Source organism: Geotrypetes seraphini, chromosome 1 (assembly GCF_902459505.1).
Source record: "Geotrypetes seraphini chromosome 1, aGeoSer1.1, whole genome shotgun sequence".
NCBI classification, from domain to species: domain Eukaryota; kingdom Metazoa; phylum Chordata; class Amphibia; order Gymnophiona; family Dermophiidae; genus Geotrypetes; species Geotrypetes seraphini.
Window position 1 is genome coordinate 107,045,060 of NC_047084.1, and position 14,140 is coordinate 107,059,199.

General features: G+C 41.9%; 1 protein-coding gene across 2 annotated transcripts in view; it reads right to left on the reverse strand.

The window, feature by feature from the left end:
- FAM219A (family with sequence similarity 219 member A) overlaps nucleotides 1-14,140 on the reverse strand; it is a 278,937-nt gene that overhangs the window by 77,628 nt on the left and 187,169 nt on the right. For both annotated transcript variants that reach the window (XM_033935584.1, XM_033935593.1), the window contains exon 2: nucleotides 12,841-12,940. In XM_033935584.1, the coding sequence (XP_033791475.1) occupies nucleotides 12,841-12,940 (100 nt within the window). The remainder of the gene's footprint in view (nucleotides 1-12,840; nucleotides 12,941-14,140) is intronic.

Consider the following 14,140-nt stretch of genomic DNA (forward strand, 5'->3'; position numbering starts at 1 on the left):
TAATGTATTACATTAATGCGGATGATATTCAGCAATTTGTCCCTTTGGTTCCAAATGTAAAATCAATGTCAAACTTAACAGCAGCTTGGGGAATATTCAATGATGGAGGACAGAAAATAAACTGAAAGTGAATTCTCCAAAGACTAATGTCCTTAAGACAGGATATAAACTAGTTCTGACAGTGGAACTTAGCTGTTTTGTAGTTAGTGACTCCAAAGACTGTAAATCCAAAATATTCAATAAACAAGCCTCAAAGTTCCACAGGAATCCAATAATTGAAACTTGGAACACTCTTCCAAAGGAGTCCCCAATATTCTCACTGGTCAAAATCGGAAAAAGGCTGGGAAGAAAAAACTCCCTTCAACGAGAAAAAGGTCCCAGTCAAAAAAACGGTAAATCTTAAGCTACAAAGTCTTGCAGTCACTACATACAAAACAAAACAAAAAAGTAACCAGTGTGAATTTTAACAAAAACAAGGAAGAAACCATTAAACTTATCGTGTGTTGTACTATCTTCCTTTCACTTCCTCATGCATCAATCAATGATTGTAATCCCCAAAGGTATCAACATATACAATCCATACAAACTTCTGCATCAAGATTAAAACATTCCCCCAAAAAGCTCTTCTCAAGCTCTTCTTGACAAGGAACCTTGTTTCGCTAAATGCTACATGAGCAAAAAGGAGAATGTTGCATTTCCTCTTGGCTCAACCTGTTTATTGAATATTTTGGATGGACTGTACAGTCTTTGGAGTTACTAACTACAAAACGTAATTAGAAGGCTTTTGTCTATTTTTAGTGTTTTGTTAACAGCAAAACCCAGATGATCATTGGTCATTTCCCAGAGCTGAGGCACTCCCTACTTCCTTGGCAAAAAGATCTGAACTTCCACAGCCTCGAACCTTTTGCCATTCTTTCAGGTAACAGTACGGTATATTTGCTGTCTGCTTCCTTCCGACTTCTCCCATGCTTAATGCTGCAGTTTTCCTTAGAGTTACACTCCTCCCTCCGTATTCGCAGTGGTTAGGGGCGGAACCTAACCCCAAAAATACGGAAAAATTGCGAATAACTTTTTATGATATTTGCGTTTTTTTTGTAACAGCCACCGTTATTACTATTGAAATCGCGAATAACAAACAATAGTTATAGTCATGATTTTTGGGGAAAGCACAGTTATTTATTGCCATGGTGGGAGACCTGACCTGTTCCTGAAGGAGAGGCAATATAAATGAAGAAAGCAGCGATTTTCAGGCTGATAGCAGGCAAACAGCGATTTTTAGGCTGCTAGCAGGTAAGCAGCAATTTTCAGGCTGATAGCAGGCAAACAGCGATTTTCAGGCTGATAGCAGGCAAACAGCGATTTTTAGGCTGCTAGCAGGTAAGCAGCAATTTTCAGGCTGATAGCAGGCAAACAGCAATTTTCAGGCTGATAGCAGGCAAACAGCGATTTTCAGGCTGATAGCAGGCAAACAGCGATTTTCAGGCTGATAGTAGGCAAACAGCGATTTTTAGGCTGCTAGTAGGCAAACAGCGATTTTTAGGCTGCTAGCAGGCAAGCAGCAATTTTCAGGCTGCTAGCAGGCAAACAGCGATTTTCAGGCTGATAGCAGGCAAACAGCGATTTTCAGGCTGATAGCAGGCAAACAGCGATTTTCAGGCTGATAGCAGGCAAACAGCGATTTTCAGGCTGATAGCAGGCAAACAGCGATTTTCAGGCTGATAGCAGGCAAACAGCGATTTTCAGGCTGATAGCAGGCAAACTGATTTTCAGGCTGATAGCAGGCAAACAGCGATTTTCAGGCTGATAGTAGGCAAACAGCGATTTTTAGGCTGCTAGTAGGCAAACAGCGATTTTTAGGCTGCTAGCAGGCAAGCAGCAATTTTCAGGCTGATAGCAGGCAAACAGCAATTTTCAGGCTGATAGCAGGCAAACAGCAATTTTCAGGCTGATAGCAGGCAAACAGCGATTTTCAGGCTGATAGCAGGCAAACAGCGATTTTCAGGCTGATAGCAGGCAAACAGCGATTTTCAGGCTGATAGCAGGCAAACAGCGATTTTCAGGCTGATAGCAGGCAAACAGCGATTTTCAGGCTGATAGCAGGCAAACAGAGATTTTTAGGCTGCTAGCAGGTAAGCAGCAATTTTCAGGCTGATAGCAGGCAAACAGCGATTTTCAGGCTGATAGCAGGCAAACAGCGATTTTCAGGCTGATAGCAGGCAAACAGTGATTTTCAGGCTGATAGCAGGCAAACAGCAATTTTCTCTGTGCATGCTGGGAAGCAGCGTTTTTCTCTGTGCATGCTGGGAAGCAGCGATTTTGAGGGTGAAAGATTGGAAGCAGCGATTTTGAGGGTGACATAATTTTGAGGGGTGGAGTCAGCATGCGAAAAATCACGAATACCGTGAGAGCTGAAACCGCGAATATGGAGGGAGAAGTGTACTTCCTATTGTCACTTTCCCCAAGGCTCCTTCTTGGTTGCTAGCCTTGTTTTAATTGAATAGGCATGATACACTGGCAGATCCTACCTTACTCCTGGATACTTGGCTACCTGCTCCTTTCTACTTGAGCCAACACCATTCTCTCCTGGGATGAGCTTGTCTGTCCCTGCATACCCTCCCTTTCATCTTCCCTTTCTTTACCAAGTAAAAAGACATCAACAGATGCAGCATAGAAGGAGAAAAATCTTGAGGCAACAAATAGATGAAAAGTGACAGATCAGTTCTACGGGTAGTTTAGAAAGATTACAAAGACAGGTAAAGGCAGCTGCCCTGCTCCGTTCAAAGGACCAAATACCAGAATCAGTTACAGAGAATATAGAACATGAGCTCTAACCAGGTCAGGGAATGTGAATTGCTTGCTCACTCGACAGGAAGTTTGACAGGCACACTCTATGTCATTTGCTATATGCTGGAAGACATGTTCTAGAGGTGATCTACAGATCTCTGTCTTTGCAGTTATAGCATTTTTTAATTTCTCCAACACACTGGATGCTGGAAAAATTATACATAAGGGATTAAGAATGTCTGTCTGGGAGCAAATTAAACTCTTGCAAAACTTAACAAAGAGGTAATGGTTACTGCAGATGGGCAGACTAGATGGGCCATTTGGCCTTTATCTGCCGTTATGTTTCCATGTTTCTAAAATGGTACCAAATCTGGTAGGGAAGGATAGGATTACCAGACTTTGTCCTAAAAAAAAAAAAAAAGGACAAGTGGCCCCATCCCATTCTGCCCGCAGCCCCACTCTGTTCCGCCCTCCAACCAAACCCCGTCTCTTTGGGGCCGCGTGTGGCAGGCATCTGTGCATATACAGATGCAATGTGATGACATCATATGCATATGTTTAGGATAATTTCCTAAAAGAGACATCCACTCCTTAGGCCATTATTGTATTTACAGTTTCTTTTATTGTAAACCGCCTAGAAGTCGCAAGATGTTGGCGGTATATAAGAATAAAGTTATTATTATTATTATTATTATTGAGATGGCTTGGGGAAATCTACTGCTTACTCCTAGTATAAGCAGCATAAAATCTGTTTTACTACTTGGGTTCTAGCTAGGTACTTGGGTCCTGGATTGGCTTCTGTTGGAAACAGGATACTGGGCTTGGACCTTCGGTCTATCCCAGTATGGCAATTCTTATGTTCTTGTGTGAGCAAATTATAGCGATAATCAAGCCATTGTGATACCACTGATGAGGCTGGCTCTTAGGCATTGGTGGAATGTTGCTACTCTTTGGGTTTCTCCCTGGTACTTGGGACCTGGGTTGGCCACTGTTGTAAACAGGATACTGGGCTTGATGGACCCTTGGTCTGTCCTAGTAGGACAATTTTTATTGCCAACCCCTGAAATCTATTGACAGGTCCATCAAAATGGTTACAGTACATACATTCTTTCCAGACTAGTAGAATGATTGAATACCACCGCCCCTGCCCACCAGGTCCGAGACACAAAGATTGACACAGATACACTAACATATATGCAGAGGCGTTGGAAGATTTCCATGAGCCATGCTCTACATGCTTTTTCTCCTTGTTTGTTTCACAAAGTGCTTGCATCTGTGAAGGGATGTATAAGACTCTTTTTTTATTCCTTCACATTAGGGAGAAAAAACACCTGAGACTAATATCTGCTCCTATTGCATTGCATTAGAAGAACTACTGTGTACAGAAATACTTTTCAAAATCAATGTTATGCGGTTTCTTTTCAGGTAAGGACAATTTAAATAACAAAGTGCAACACCAGCAGAGCAAAATATTACTTACATTATTCATGGGTAACATTTCAGCTCCTTGTTAACAATTTTGAGGGCTGGCGTGCAGCCACTGCATTTGGATGTGATTACTTTCTTAAACATGCCGTTATGTTAAACTGTTTATTACTCACTATAAATACACTAGCTGCAAAACCAGCCTGGATGCCTGCGTCTCATCTTGCCTTTTTCAATTATATCTGCTATGTCAGCTTTTCTTATATTCGTAAAGAGCTGAGATGTCCTTGTACAATCGATTACAGCTCCAGCAGACCTGGCAAAAAGAACCAGGCGCAAGCGTGTATGTGTTAAGCATACAGTAGGGCTCATTTTCAAAGCACTTAGACAACATACCATTGGTTTCTTTGGTACTTTGTGTATCTAAGCCAGTGTATCGCAAACTGTGTGCCCCGAGATGCCGGCAAGGAGGAGAGGCGCTGGCTGACTGCTTACAGGATGTGCCTCTCGTGGCAGGAGGCACATCCTGTAGTCAGTCAGTTGGTGCCAATGCCAGCACCTCTGCTCCTTCTCCTAACCTCTTCTTCTGTAGCACCCTCCCACCGGCAGTAATAGGAGGCTCAGGGCCACGACTGGAGGACATCTGCGGACATTGACGAGCGTGACATCGCATCGACATCTGCACTTTTACGGGTGTCTTCCAGCCGCAGCCCCGAGATCAGCGTGCCAGCAGCTTAAAAAGTTTGTGACACAATGGTCTAAGCGCTTTGAAAATGAGCCTCAGCGCATCCCGACAGGTGTGTCATAGTGATGTTTCCAGAAAGCTTAGAAAGACATATGTACGCATATAATCATAAGGGCGTACACTTCAGAGTAGAACATTTGAGTGCGGAAATTGCAAAGATCTGTCTGAGTACGCACAACAAGACACTCAGTGCGACGCTGAAAACTCTGAGTTGCCCTGTACATGAGTTGTGAGCAAGTCTAAAATAAATGGATTGATTGGGATTGATTTAGATTTATTAACTGTCATAAGGCCATATTGTACACATGGTGCTCAAAAATCAGCGCCAAATAGAATAGTGCTTAACATGATTCTATAAAAAGTATGTGCACCTTATAGAACTGCGCTAAGCACCAGTGCACATCATAAGTTTTAGGCGCACCCATTTGGGCAAAGGAAAATCAGGCCTAAATACCTGTCCTTAACTTGTGCACACATTAGGCATATGCTATAACAGTGCACATAAATTTTAGAACATCCTCATTCTGGGGGGCGCTAACGAGCCACGCAGCTAATGGCAGCATAGTCTCTTCTCTCCAGGAGCTGACTCAGCTAAGTATCGAAACTCACTAGTTTTTCCTTATGAGTTTCATTTCTCTACAACCCGACATTGCATAGCTATACTATGGCAACAAGCAAGCCTGGAAAATGGAGAAGTTTAGAGCCTGTATTGCCTCAAAAAACCGCTCTGAGTAAAGTTGAGGAAGACCGCACGACATCATGGAAGAACCCAAACAAGATACAGAAGAAATATAGGTGGAAATCTCTAGCTTTAAAGCGGACCTTGCAAATATCACGACGCGAGTGGACACCAATGAACAAAAACTTACCGCCGCTGAAGAAAATATATCCACCATACAACGGCAAAGGAAAAGGACTACTCAGTTGGAATCCGATCTTGAAGATTCTAATAACAGAGTGTGCCATAATAACTTCCAGCTACTGGGCCTCCCTGAAGGCCATGATTTGAGTTTTCTTGCAACGATGATCCTGAAACTTCTGAATCTCAACTTCAAACACAAATTTGAAATCGATTGTGCTCACAGGGTTCTGTCCCAGAGTTTACCCTCAACAGTAAGAACACAAGACCCATTATGGTGAGACTACTTTGTTATAATCAGGTACTGGAAATTATGCAACAGGCTCATGCCAAAGCCCCAATTAAATTTGAGGGCCTCTCTATCCTGAGGTGATTAAATTTGCAGATGACACTAACTGTTCAAAGTTGTTAAAACGCAAGCGGATCGTGAAAAATTGCAGGCAGACCTTAGGAAACTGGAAGACTGGGTGTTCAAATGGCAGATGAAATTTAATGTGGACAAATGCAAAGTGATGCACATTGGGAAGAATAACCCGAATCAAAGTTACTGGATGCTATGGTCCACCTTGGGGGTTAGTGCCCAAGAAAAAGATCTGGGTGTCATTGTAGACAATACAATGAAACCTTCCTCCCAGTCTGTGGTGGCAGCCAAAAAAGCAAACAGGATGCTAGGAATTATTTACCTCATTTTATCCACATCGTATCTCAATACTCTCAAATATCTGGATATTCTGTTAATTGGGAGAAATCAGAGATTTTTCCGCTAAATGATCACATTTCCTCCTCAGATCTAGCTCATTTTCCTTTTCCATGGTCACGGGGAGCTGTAAAATATTTAGGGATTTTAATACATAAAGACCCATTACTTGCTCAGGATCTCAATATATCTAAAATCAAAAACTTAGTTTCAAGTACTACATCTCGTTGGTCCCCGCTTTATTTGTCCTGGTGGGGTAGAATAGCCTCTATTAAAATGACCTTAGCCCCACAAATTAATTATACTCTATCTATGCTTCCCCTTCTCTGCCATAAATCATTCTTTCATTGGCTTAATATGAAAATTACTGAATTTATTTGGAACAAGAAAAAACCTCGTATTGCTCTCGCCAAGCTGAAGGCCTCTAAGATTAATGGTGGCTTAAATTTACCTGATTTTTATTATTACTACATCGCCTCCTTAGCCAAATACGGAGCTCACTGGATTGTTGACTCATATCCACAGGATAAACCAGCATGGTTTGAAATGGAATGCTTTTTATGTGCACCACTACACATCTCTTGCTTCCTTACAGTGTCGATACCTAGACACTTGAGAAAATATTCTTTGTTGAGTGCAACGCAACATGCTTTTCAACTATTAGATGCAGCGGCTGAGATCTCTGTTGCTGAAGGCCCACTTATGTCCCTTTGGAATAATTCTAAAATTCAAAATAAGGGTAGATCCCTTTCATGGAAGAGGTGGCAACGGGCAGGGGTGTGGTTTGTTCATCAATTGATCTCCTCCACTTCATTTATCCCATTTGATACTTTTTGTTCTGTAAACTCACTCCCATCCTCTATATATCCCCAATGGCTTACGCTTACTGAAATACTAGCTAATGTACAAATGCGCCCTGACTTTATGACCTCTCAACAAACTATTCGTCACTGGTCTACTTTGGCTTTACTGAAAGGTAGGGCGATATCTCTTTTTTATAGCATCTTAAGAGATCACACCTTCACCTTTACACCTCAATCCATGAACCATTGGGGCTCTATCCTAAAGACCACGCTTTCTGAAATAGATTGGGAACTCTTCTGGTCATCTACAAATCGCCCTCTATTATCCTCAAGAGTTTCGCAATCAATGTTCTTTGTTATGTGGAATGCAGTATGGACTCCATTTCGAATGTGGAAAGCGAAACTGAAACAAGACCCTACCTGTTGGAACTGTTTGAAAGAGCCTGGAACTCTTGATCACATGCTTCTTCACTGCACTAAGGTTCATTCCTTTTGGACTCGTATCTGGGACACCATAAAATCTATTACCAAATGTTCAGAAGCTATTTCCATAGACATTATAATCCTTCGTTCTCAACACCCTTGTTTCGCACTATCAAACTGTCCTCCTAAACTTATTGACACCATGATTGTGACAGCTCTTATGCACATTTTGAAAAATTGGAAGTCACCCACACTACTAGACTACACCTTTTGGTGGAACTCCTTAAGCATGTACCACAAATTCGAATCATATGCATATGAAAAGAATACGATATCTCGTTTATCTACAAATTTGGTGCGAAATAAATCACCTTGGTCATTCTTAGATTCATATGTTCATTCTGCCTTGTAGACACTTCTGCCTCTCTCTCTTTCTCTCTCTCTTTCTTTATCTCTCTTTTTTCTTTTTTATTTCAATTCATCTTCTCTGCTTTTCTATCCTTTCTATTTCTTTTCTTAGCAGTTTCAAATACTCTGAATTCTTCTTACTAATCTACTATATGCAAATAACAGCAATTATGGTTTCTTTTGTTTCTACATCACTATTTCTTATTCAATTTTTATGTATTTGAACTGCTTTCTGTATATTACTTATAATATTCAATAAAATTAATGAACTAAAAAAAAAAAAAAGAAAAGGGATGGCAAATAAGACTAAGAGTATTATAATGCCTCTGTATCGCTTCATGGTGCAACCTCACCTTGAATACTGTGTTCAATTCTGGTTGCCATATCTCAAAAAAGTTATAGCGGAATTAGAAAAGGTTAAAAGAAAAGCAACCAAGATGATAAAGAGGATGAACTCCTCTCACATGAGGAAAGACTAAAGAGGTTAGGTTTCTTCAACCTAGAAAAGAGATGGCTGAGTAGAAATATGATTGAAGTCTACAAAATCCTGAGTGGTATAGAACAGTGTTTCTTAACTTCTTCAAGCCAAGTACCCCCACCAAGCTCCGCCCCAGACCCTCCCAGGCTCTGCCCCATACCCCACCCCCATAATAATAGTACTAATTGTAATGCAATTTCTTCCATCCATTTTTCAAATACACACAATATAATCTTATTAATACATAATGGTAACTACAAACCTAAAAAAACAAAGTACACTGTATGCAGAGAAAATGTTATATTTGGGTTTTTTTTTCCAAAGAAGTCAAGGCAGATGAGTTTAAAATATGCAATGTCATCTCAGTAACAACTATAGAAAAACAGAAAAATATAGTGCAAAATATAGACAGCAGATATAAATTCCCAAAACGGACACATTTCGATCACTAAATTGAAAATAAAATCATTTTTCCCTCCTTTGTTGGCTGGTGATTTCATGAGTCTCTGGTTGCACTTCCTTCTGACTGTGCATCCAATATTTCTTTCTTTCCGCCTCCTGCACGATTCCTCTCCTCCGGACCTCATGCTCTCTCTCTGTCCCTCCATGAGTCCAACAATACTCCCTCTTTCATTCCCCGGATCATGTGCAGCATTTTTCACCACTGCCCACCAGCCCCATGTCCATTTCTCCTTCTATCACCCCTCTCCAGCACCATGCCACATCTCTCCCTCCATCACTATGTCCAATATTCCTCCCCCTTGCATCCCCTTCAATCTGTTCCCTCTCCACCACCATATTCAACATTTCTCCCTCTTGTCCTTCTCTTCCCCATGCATTTCTACCTTTCTCCTCTCTATGCCCAATTTTCTTCTTTCTTCCTTTCCCCATGTGTCACCATCTCTTTCCCTCTCACTTACACATTCATGCCGAACAATTTTCCCTTTCTATTCCCTCCCTCCTATGTCCCAAGTCAGTGCCCTTTTCCTCCCTCCCTTCTGTGTCCCATGTTCATGCCACCTCCCTTCCTTCTGAGTCAAATTCGTGCCTCCTCCCCCTCCTTGCCTTTCAGCCGTTGTCCCAGAATCGAGCCCCTCCAATGCCTCAATGCTCTCCTTACCCCCTCCTTTCTCCCTTTGTCCCTGTGTCCCCTTGTTCGAACTGTATGTGCTCCATCTGCCTTCAATGGCTTGTTGGGGGGGGACACATGCAGGCAGTAATTCACACGCTGCATGTGGCTGACCCACAAGCCTTCCCTCCAACGTCAGCTCTGAGAAGGTTTCCGGGTCAGCTACATGCACCGTGTCAACTGCTGCCAGTTGCACATTTCCCCAACAGGCTGCTGAAGGCAGAAGGAGCAAGTGCGGAAAGGAGATAACTGGGAACCTCTCTGCCACTCCCCCGTTGACCCGGAAGGCTTTCCTCTGATGTTTGCTCTAATATCAGAGGGAAGCCCTGTGGGTCGGCTTCGGGAGGGAGGGAAGAGGGGGGAGTGAGCAGAGATCCCTGGCAGCGAATTCAGTGGGTGGAGCGGGCAGCAAGGAGGGATCCCTGCTGGCGGCAGTGCGGCTTTGACGGATGAGCGGGAAGGAAATATTTTCTGTGGCGGCCATGCCGCCTATCCCCAACAAGCATACCGCGTGTTGTGAAACACAAGTATAGAACGAGTACAAGTGAATTGATTTTTTACTCCATCAAAACTTACAAAGACCAAGGGACACTTGTTGAAATTACAGGGAAATACTTTTAAAACTAATAGGAGGAAACTTTTTTTCCACTCAGAGAATAGATAAGCTCTAGAATGTGTTGCCAGAGAATGCGGTAACAGCAGTTAACGTAGATTTGTTTAAAAAAGGGTTGTTTGGAGGAAAGGTCCATAGTTTGCTATTAAGATGGACATGGGGGAAGCCAGTGCTTGCCCTGGGATCAGTAGCATGGAACGTTGCTACTATTTGGGTTTCTGCCTGGTACTGCGACCTGGATTAGCCACTGTGGAAACAGGATACTGGGCTAGATGGACCATTATTTTGACCCAATATGACTATTCTTATGTTCTTATGAGTGCTAATGTGTCAGAACTAAGGTGCATCCTCTTATCGCAGGTCTATAAGTTGCATGCGATGCTTGGTTTCACACCATGCTCTACCCAAGTGTACATATCCCTTGGAATTACAAGCTAAGTGATTCTGGCATGTAATATAAAGAACAGCGCCTAGCACTTACACACATAAATGCCAAATATTGGTGCCAATGATATGTAAGTGTTCGTATTCTATAACCTATGAGGATATTTGGTGCCAAATATTAAGGCCCTGATTCTATAAACGGCAAATAACTACAATCAACTGCTAGGCACCATTTATAGACTAGCTCCTAGCAGCACTTCAGTGTTCCTAGACTCCATTAGGCATTGGATCCTTAGGTGTACTGCCATTTAGGTCAGGGTTTTCTTGGCCAAGTCAATCCATGCTCAAACTCTGACCTGAATCTGCTCCTAACTATGACTACTTGCTGTGTAGGCGCTGGTAGGTGCCTCAGTGAACTGTGAGGTAGTAGGCGCCTACCGGCAAATTAATTTTTGTAATCGTTTTTTTTAATGGTGCTTTCAATTATCAGTGCTGATTAATAATAATAATAATAATAATAATAACAGTTTATATACCGCAGGACCGTGAAGTTCTATGCGGTTTACAATGATTAAAAATGCTACAAACTGAGTGGAACTAACAAAATTAGAGATTGGTGATTAACAGTTCTAGAGATCAATTGTTGTGGGAGATTGTGCAGTTCAGCTATAGATATATTTTTAGGTGTTTCCTAAATTCCCCATAGTTATTTGCATGCCTAATTAATTGTTCCAGATCTTTACCCCATAATACAGCTTGATAAGAGAAAAGATGTTGATGATGTTTTTTAAATTTATATCCTCTAACCGGTGGTAAGACAAACTTCAGGTGTGAGCTTCTCTTATGTCTATTGGTTGAGAAAGAGAAAAGGTCAATTATATATTTGGGTGCTAAACCGAATTGTATCTTGAAACAAAAACAGCCAAATTTAAACTTCGCACATGCTTCCAGTGCAGGAGTCGGTAGGAAGGGGTTTCGTGATTGGACTTCTTCAACCCCAAAATCAGCCTGACCGCCGCATTTTGCACCATTTATAGATTAGGCCAATTAAAAAATTAAGTTAGGCATCTAGATTAGAGTGTCTAGACAAACTTGTAGGTGTCTTTTATAGCAGTGTTCTTCAACCACCGGTTCATGGATTAGTGCCGGTCCACAGAAATTTCCTACCGGTCCACAGGGCCAGCACGTGCATCAGGCTCAAAACAGTGTTCTTCAACCGCCGGTCCACAGTGCAATCGATGCAACATTATCTTCGAGCCAACTTCCTCTTCCTAACTGATTCAGTGCACAAAGCCACAAGCAGTGGCTCCTACGGGCATCCTGCACCTGAACTGGAAGCCTTCTCTCTGACGTTGCAATGTCAGAGGGAAGGCTTCCAGATGAGGCACGGTATGTGCAAGGTGCAATTAGTACTATTATGGGGCGAGGTCTGGGGTGGAGATTGGGTAGAGATGGGCGGGTCTGGCCTACGACTTAGCCCAGTGTTCTTCAACCGCCGGTCCACAGAATAATTATTTTATTTCTGCCGGTCCATAGGTGTAAAAAGGTTGAAAAACACTGTTTTATAGGATCAGGGCCTTGGTTACCGAGTTGCCCTTATTAGGCATGGAGAAGGATATACCATATATCAAGCAATGAAATTGAAGACGTCTATAGCAAAGCTTAGTGGGTTTAGTTCTTTAGAACTTTCTTTTCACCCACAATGCTTTGCATTCTTGCTTGAACTAAAGCTGGTTCTGGAGACCCTTCAAAGAGCAGGTCAGCAGACTTAGATAGTACTTTTGGCTGAAGGAAGATCACGTTCATTGCTGATATTTATCATGGATGACTGTATTTTAGAGGTCCATGCACCATTTCCCCTAGCTGTACAAGTTCTCGTAAATGCTTCTTGGTAGACTGGAACCATATATTTTACAGGCTGTGAGCAGTGCCACCAGAAATGGTCTTGCCTGTAAATCACTTAGCTATTTTATACACACTGATCTCACCAGGTCAGTCCATCGAGGCAGCAGGTTCATGCTTTAATTATCAGCACATGAAGTTGTCTCCTTCGCCAGCTACACCCGCACAATCTATAATTCAGGAGACTCACCTAATTTCACTTGAAGTGGAGACGGTTTGTAATTCATGGCTACAGTCTCGCCCTCCCTCGCATCACAGTCTCCGTCAGAGATGGATGCAGCTGCAGGATCCTGTTAAATTATGAAAAAGATAAAAAAAAATGGTAAGAGAAAGAGTCTGCTTATTTGAGTTCTAACTCATAGTATTGTGTATTTTCTGGATGAATCAGTCGTATGGATTTACATTGTGCATTTCCATCCAGTAGATTCCAAACCCAAAGGAATAATGACATCTATGGGAAGGGCAACATAGCAGCAGTTACTGGTTTCAGGACTGTCTAAAAACTTCCCCTCAAGAAAAGAATGAAAGAACCCACTTAAATCACTATGACACAGACATTGAAAGGGGTTAGGCTCCTATCTTTGATAGCTAAGAGGGACATTTTCAATAGGATGTCTTGTTTTGAGAAGAACGCCCAAAAATCAGGTGGAGAAAATTTTTTTTTTTTTTATAACGGTGAAAATAACTAGACAAGTTCAAATTAAAAACATCCAAAACAAGCCATTTGCATGTAGGAGAGCATTTTTAATGGAATGGCCAGCCATGCCAGCACAATAGTGGGGTATCCTAGGGGGCACTGCTCTACACTTCAGATTAGGGGTGCCAGGTATGCATCTCACCATAACCCCCCTATATTATTTGGTGAGCCCTCCAAAACTCTAAAATCTAAATGTACCTACCTGTCTACCACTCCTATAGCCCTTATGCCTGCAGGTGTTACCTACTGTATATGGCAGTACAGTGGATTTTGGTGGGCTCACAGTTTCTACCACATGTGTACTAATTAGGGTGGCATATGATCCCCTTCTCTGCAGTTCACTGTACTGTCCACCAGGTTACTCCAGAGATCTGCTTGCAGCTCTACCAGGACTGGCCATAGTATCTGCAGCTGTCATATCGACAGTTTTATACTGTTTCATGTAGATATTCGGGCGGGTAGGGGGTATCAGTGTGGGGACCATATTTTCATCCCTCCAGTGGTCATCTGATCAGTTTGGGTGCCTTTAAACAGGTCTACCAAAATGTCCAAATTATGCCCTGGATGTTTTGTAAAATGTTATTATCATGACATTTAGTGTTGAAAGAGGGGAAGGGTTTAATGGGAGGGTTTATGATCTTATAATGAATAATGTGATTAGAAGGAGGGTGGGAGGAGGGTTGCATTTATATTTATAAGATATAATGATAAGATGTTCAAGTGGTCTAATTAATAGTGTTTATTATGAATTCTGTACACTTGATGAAAGTTTAAAAATGAATAAAGAATTAAA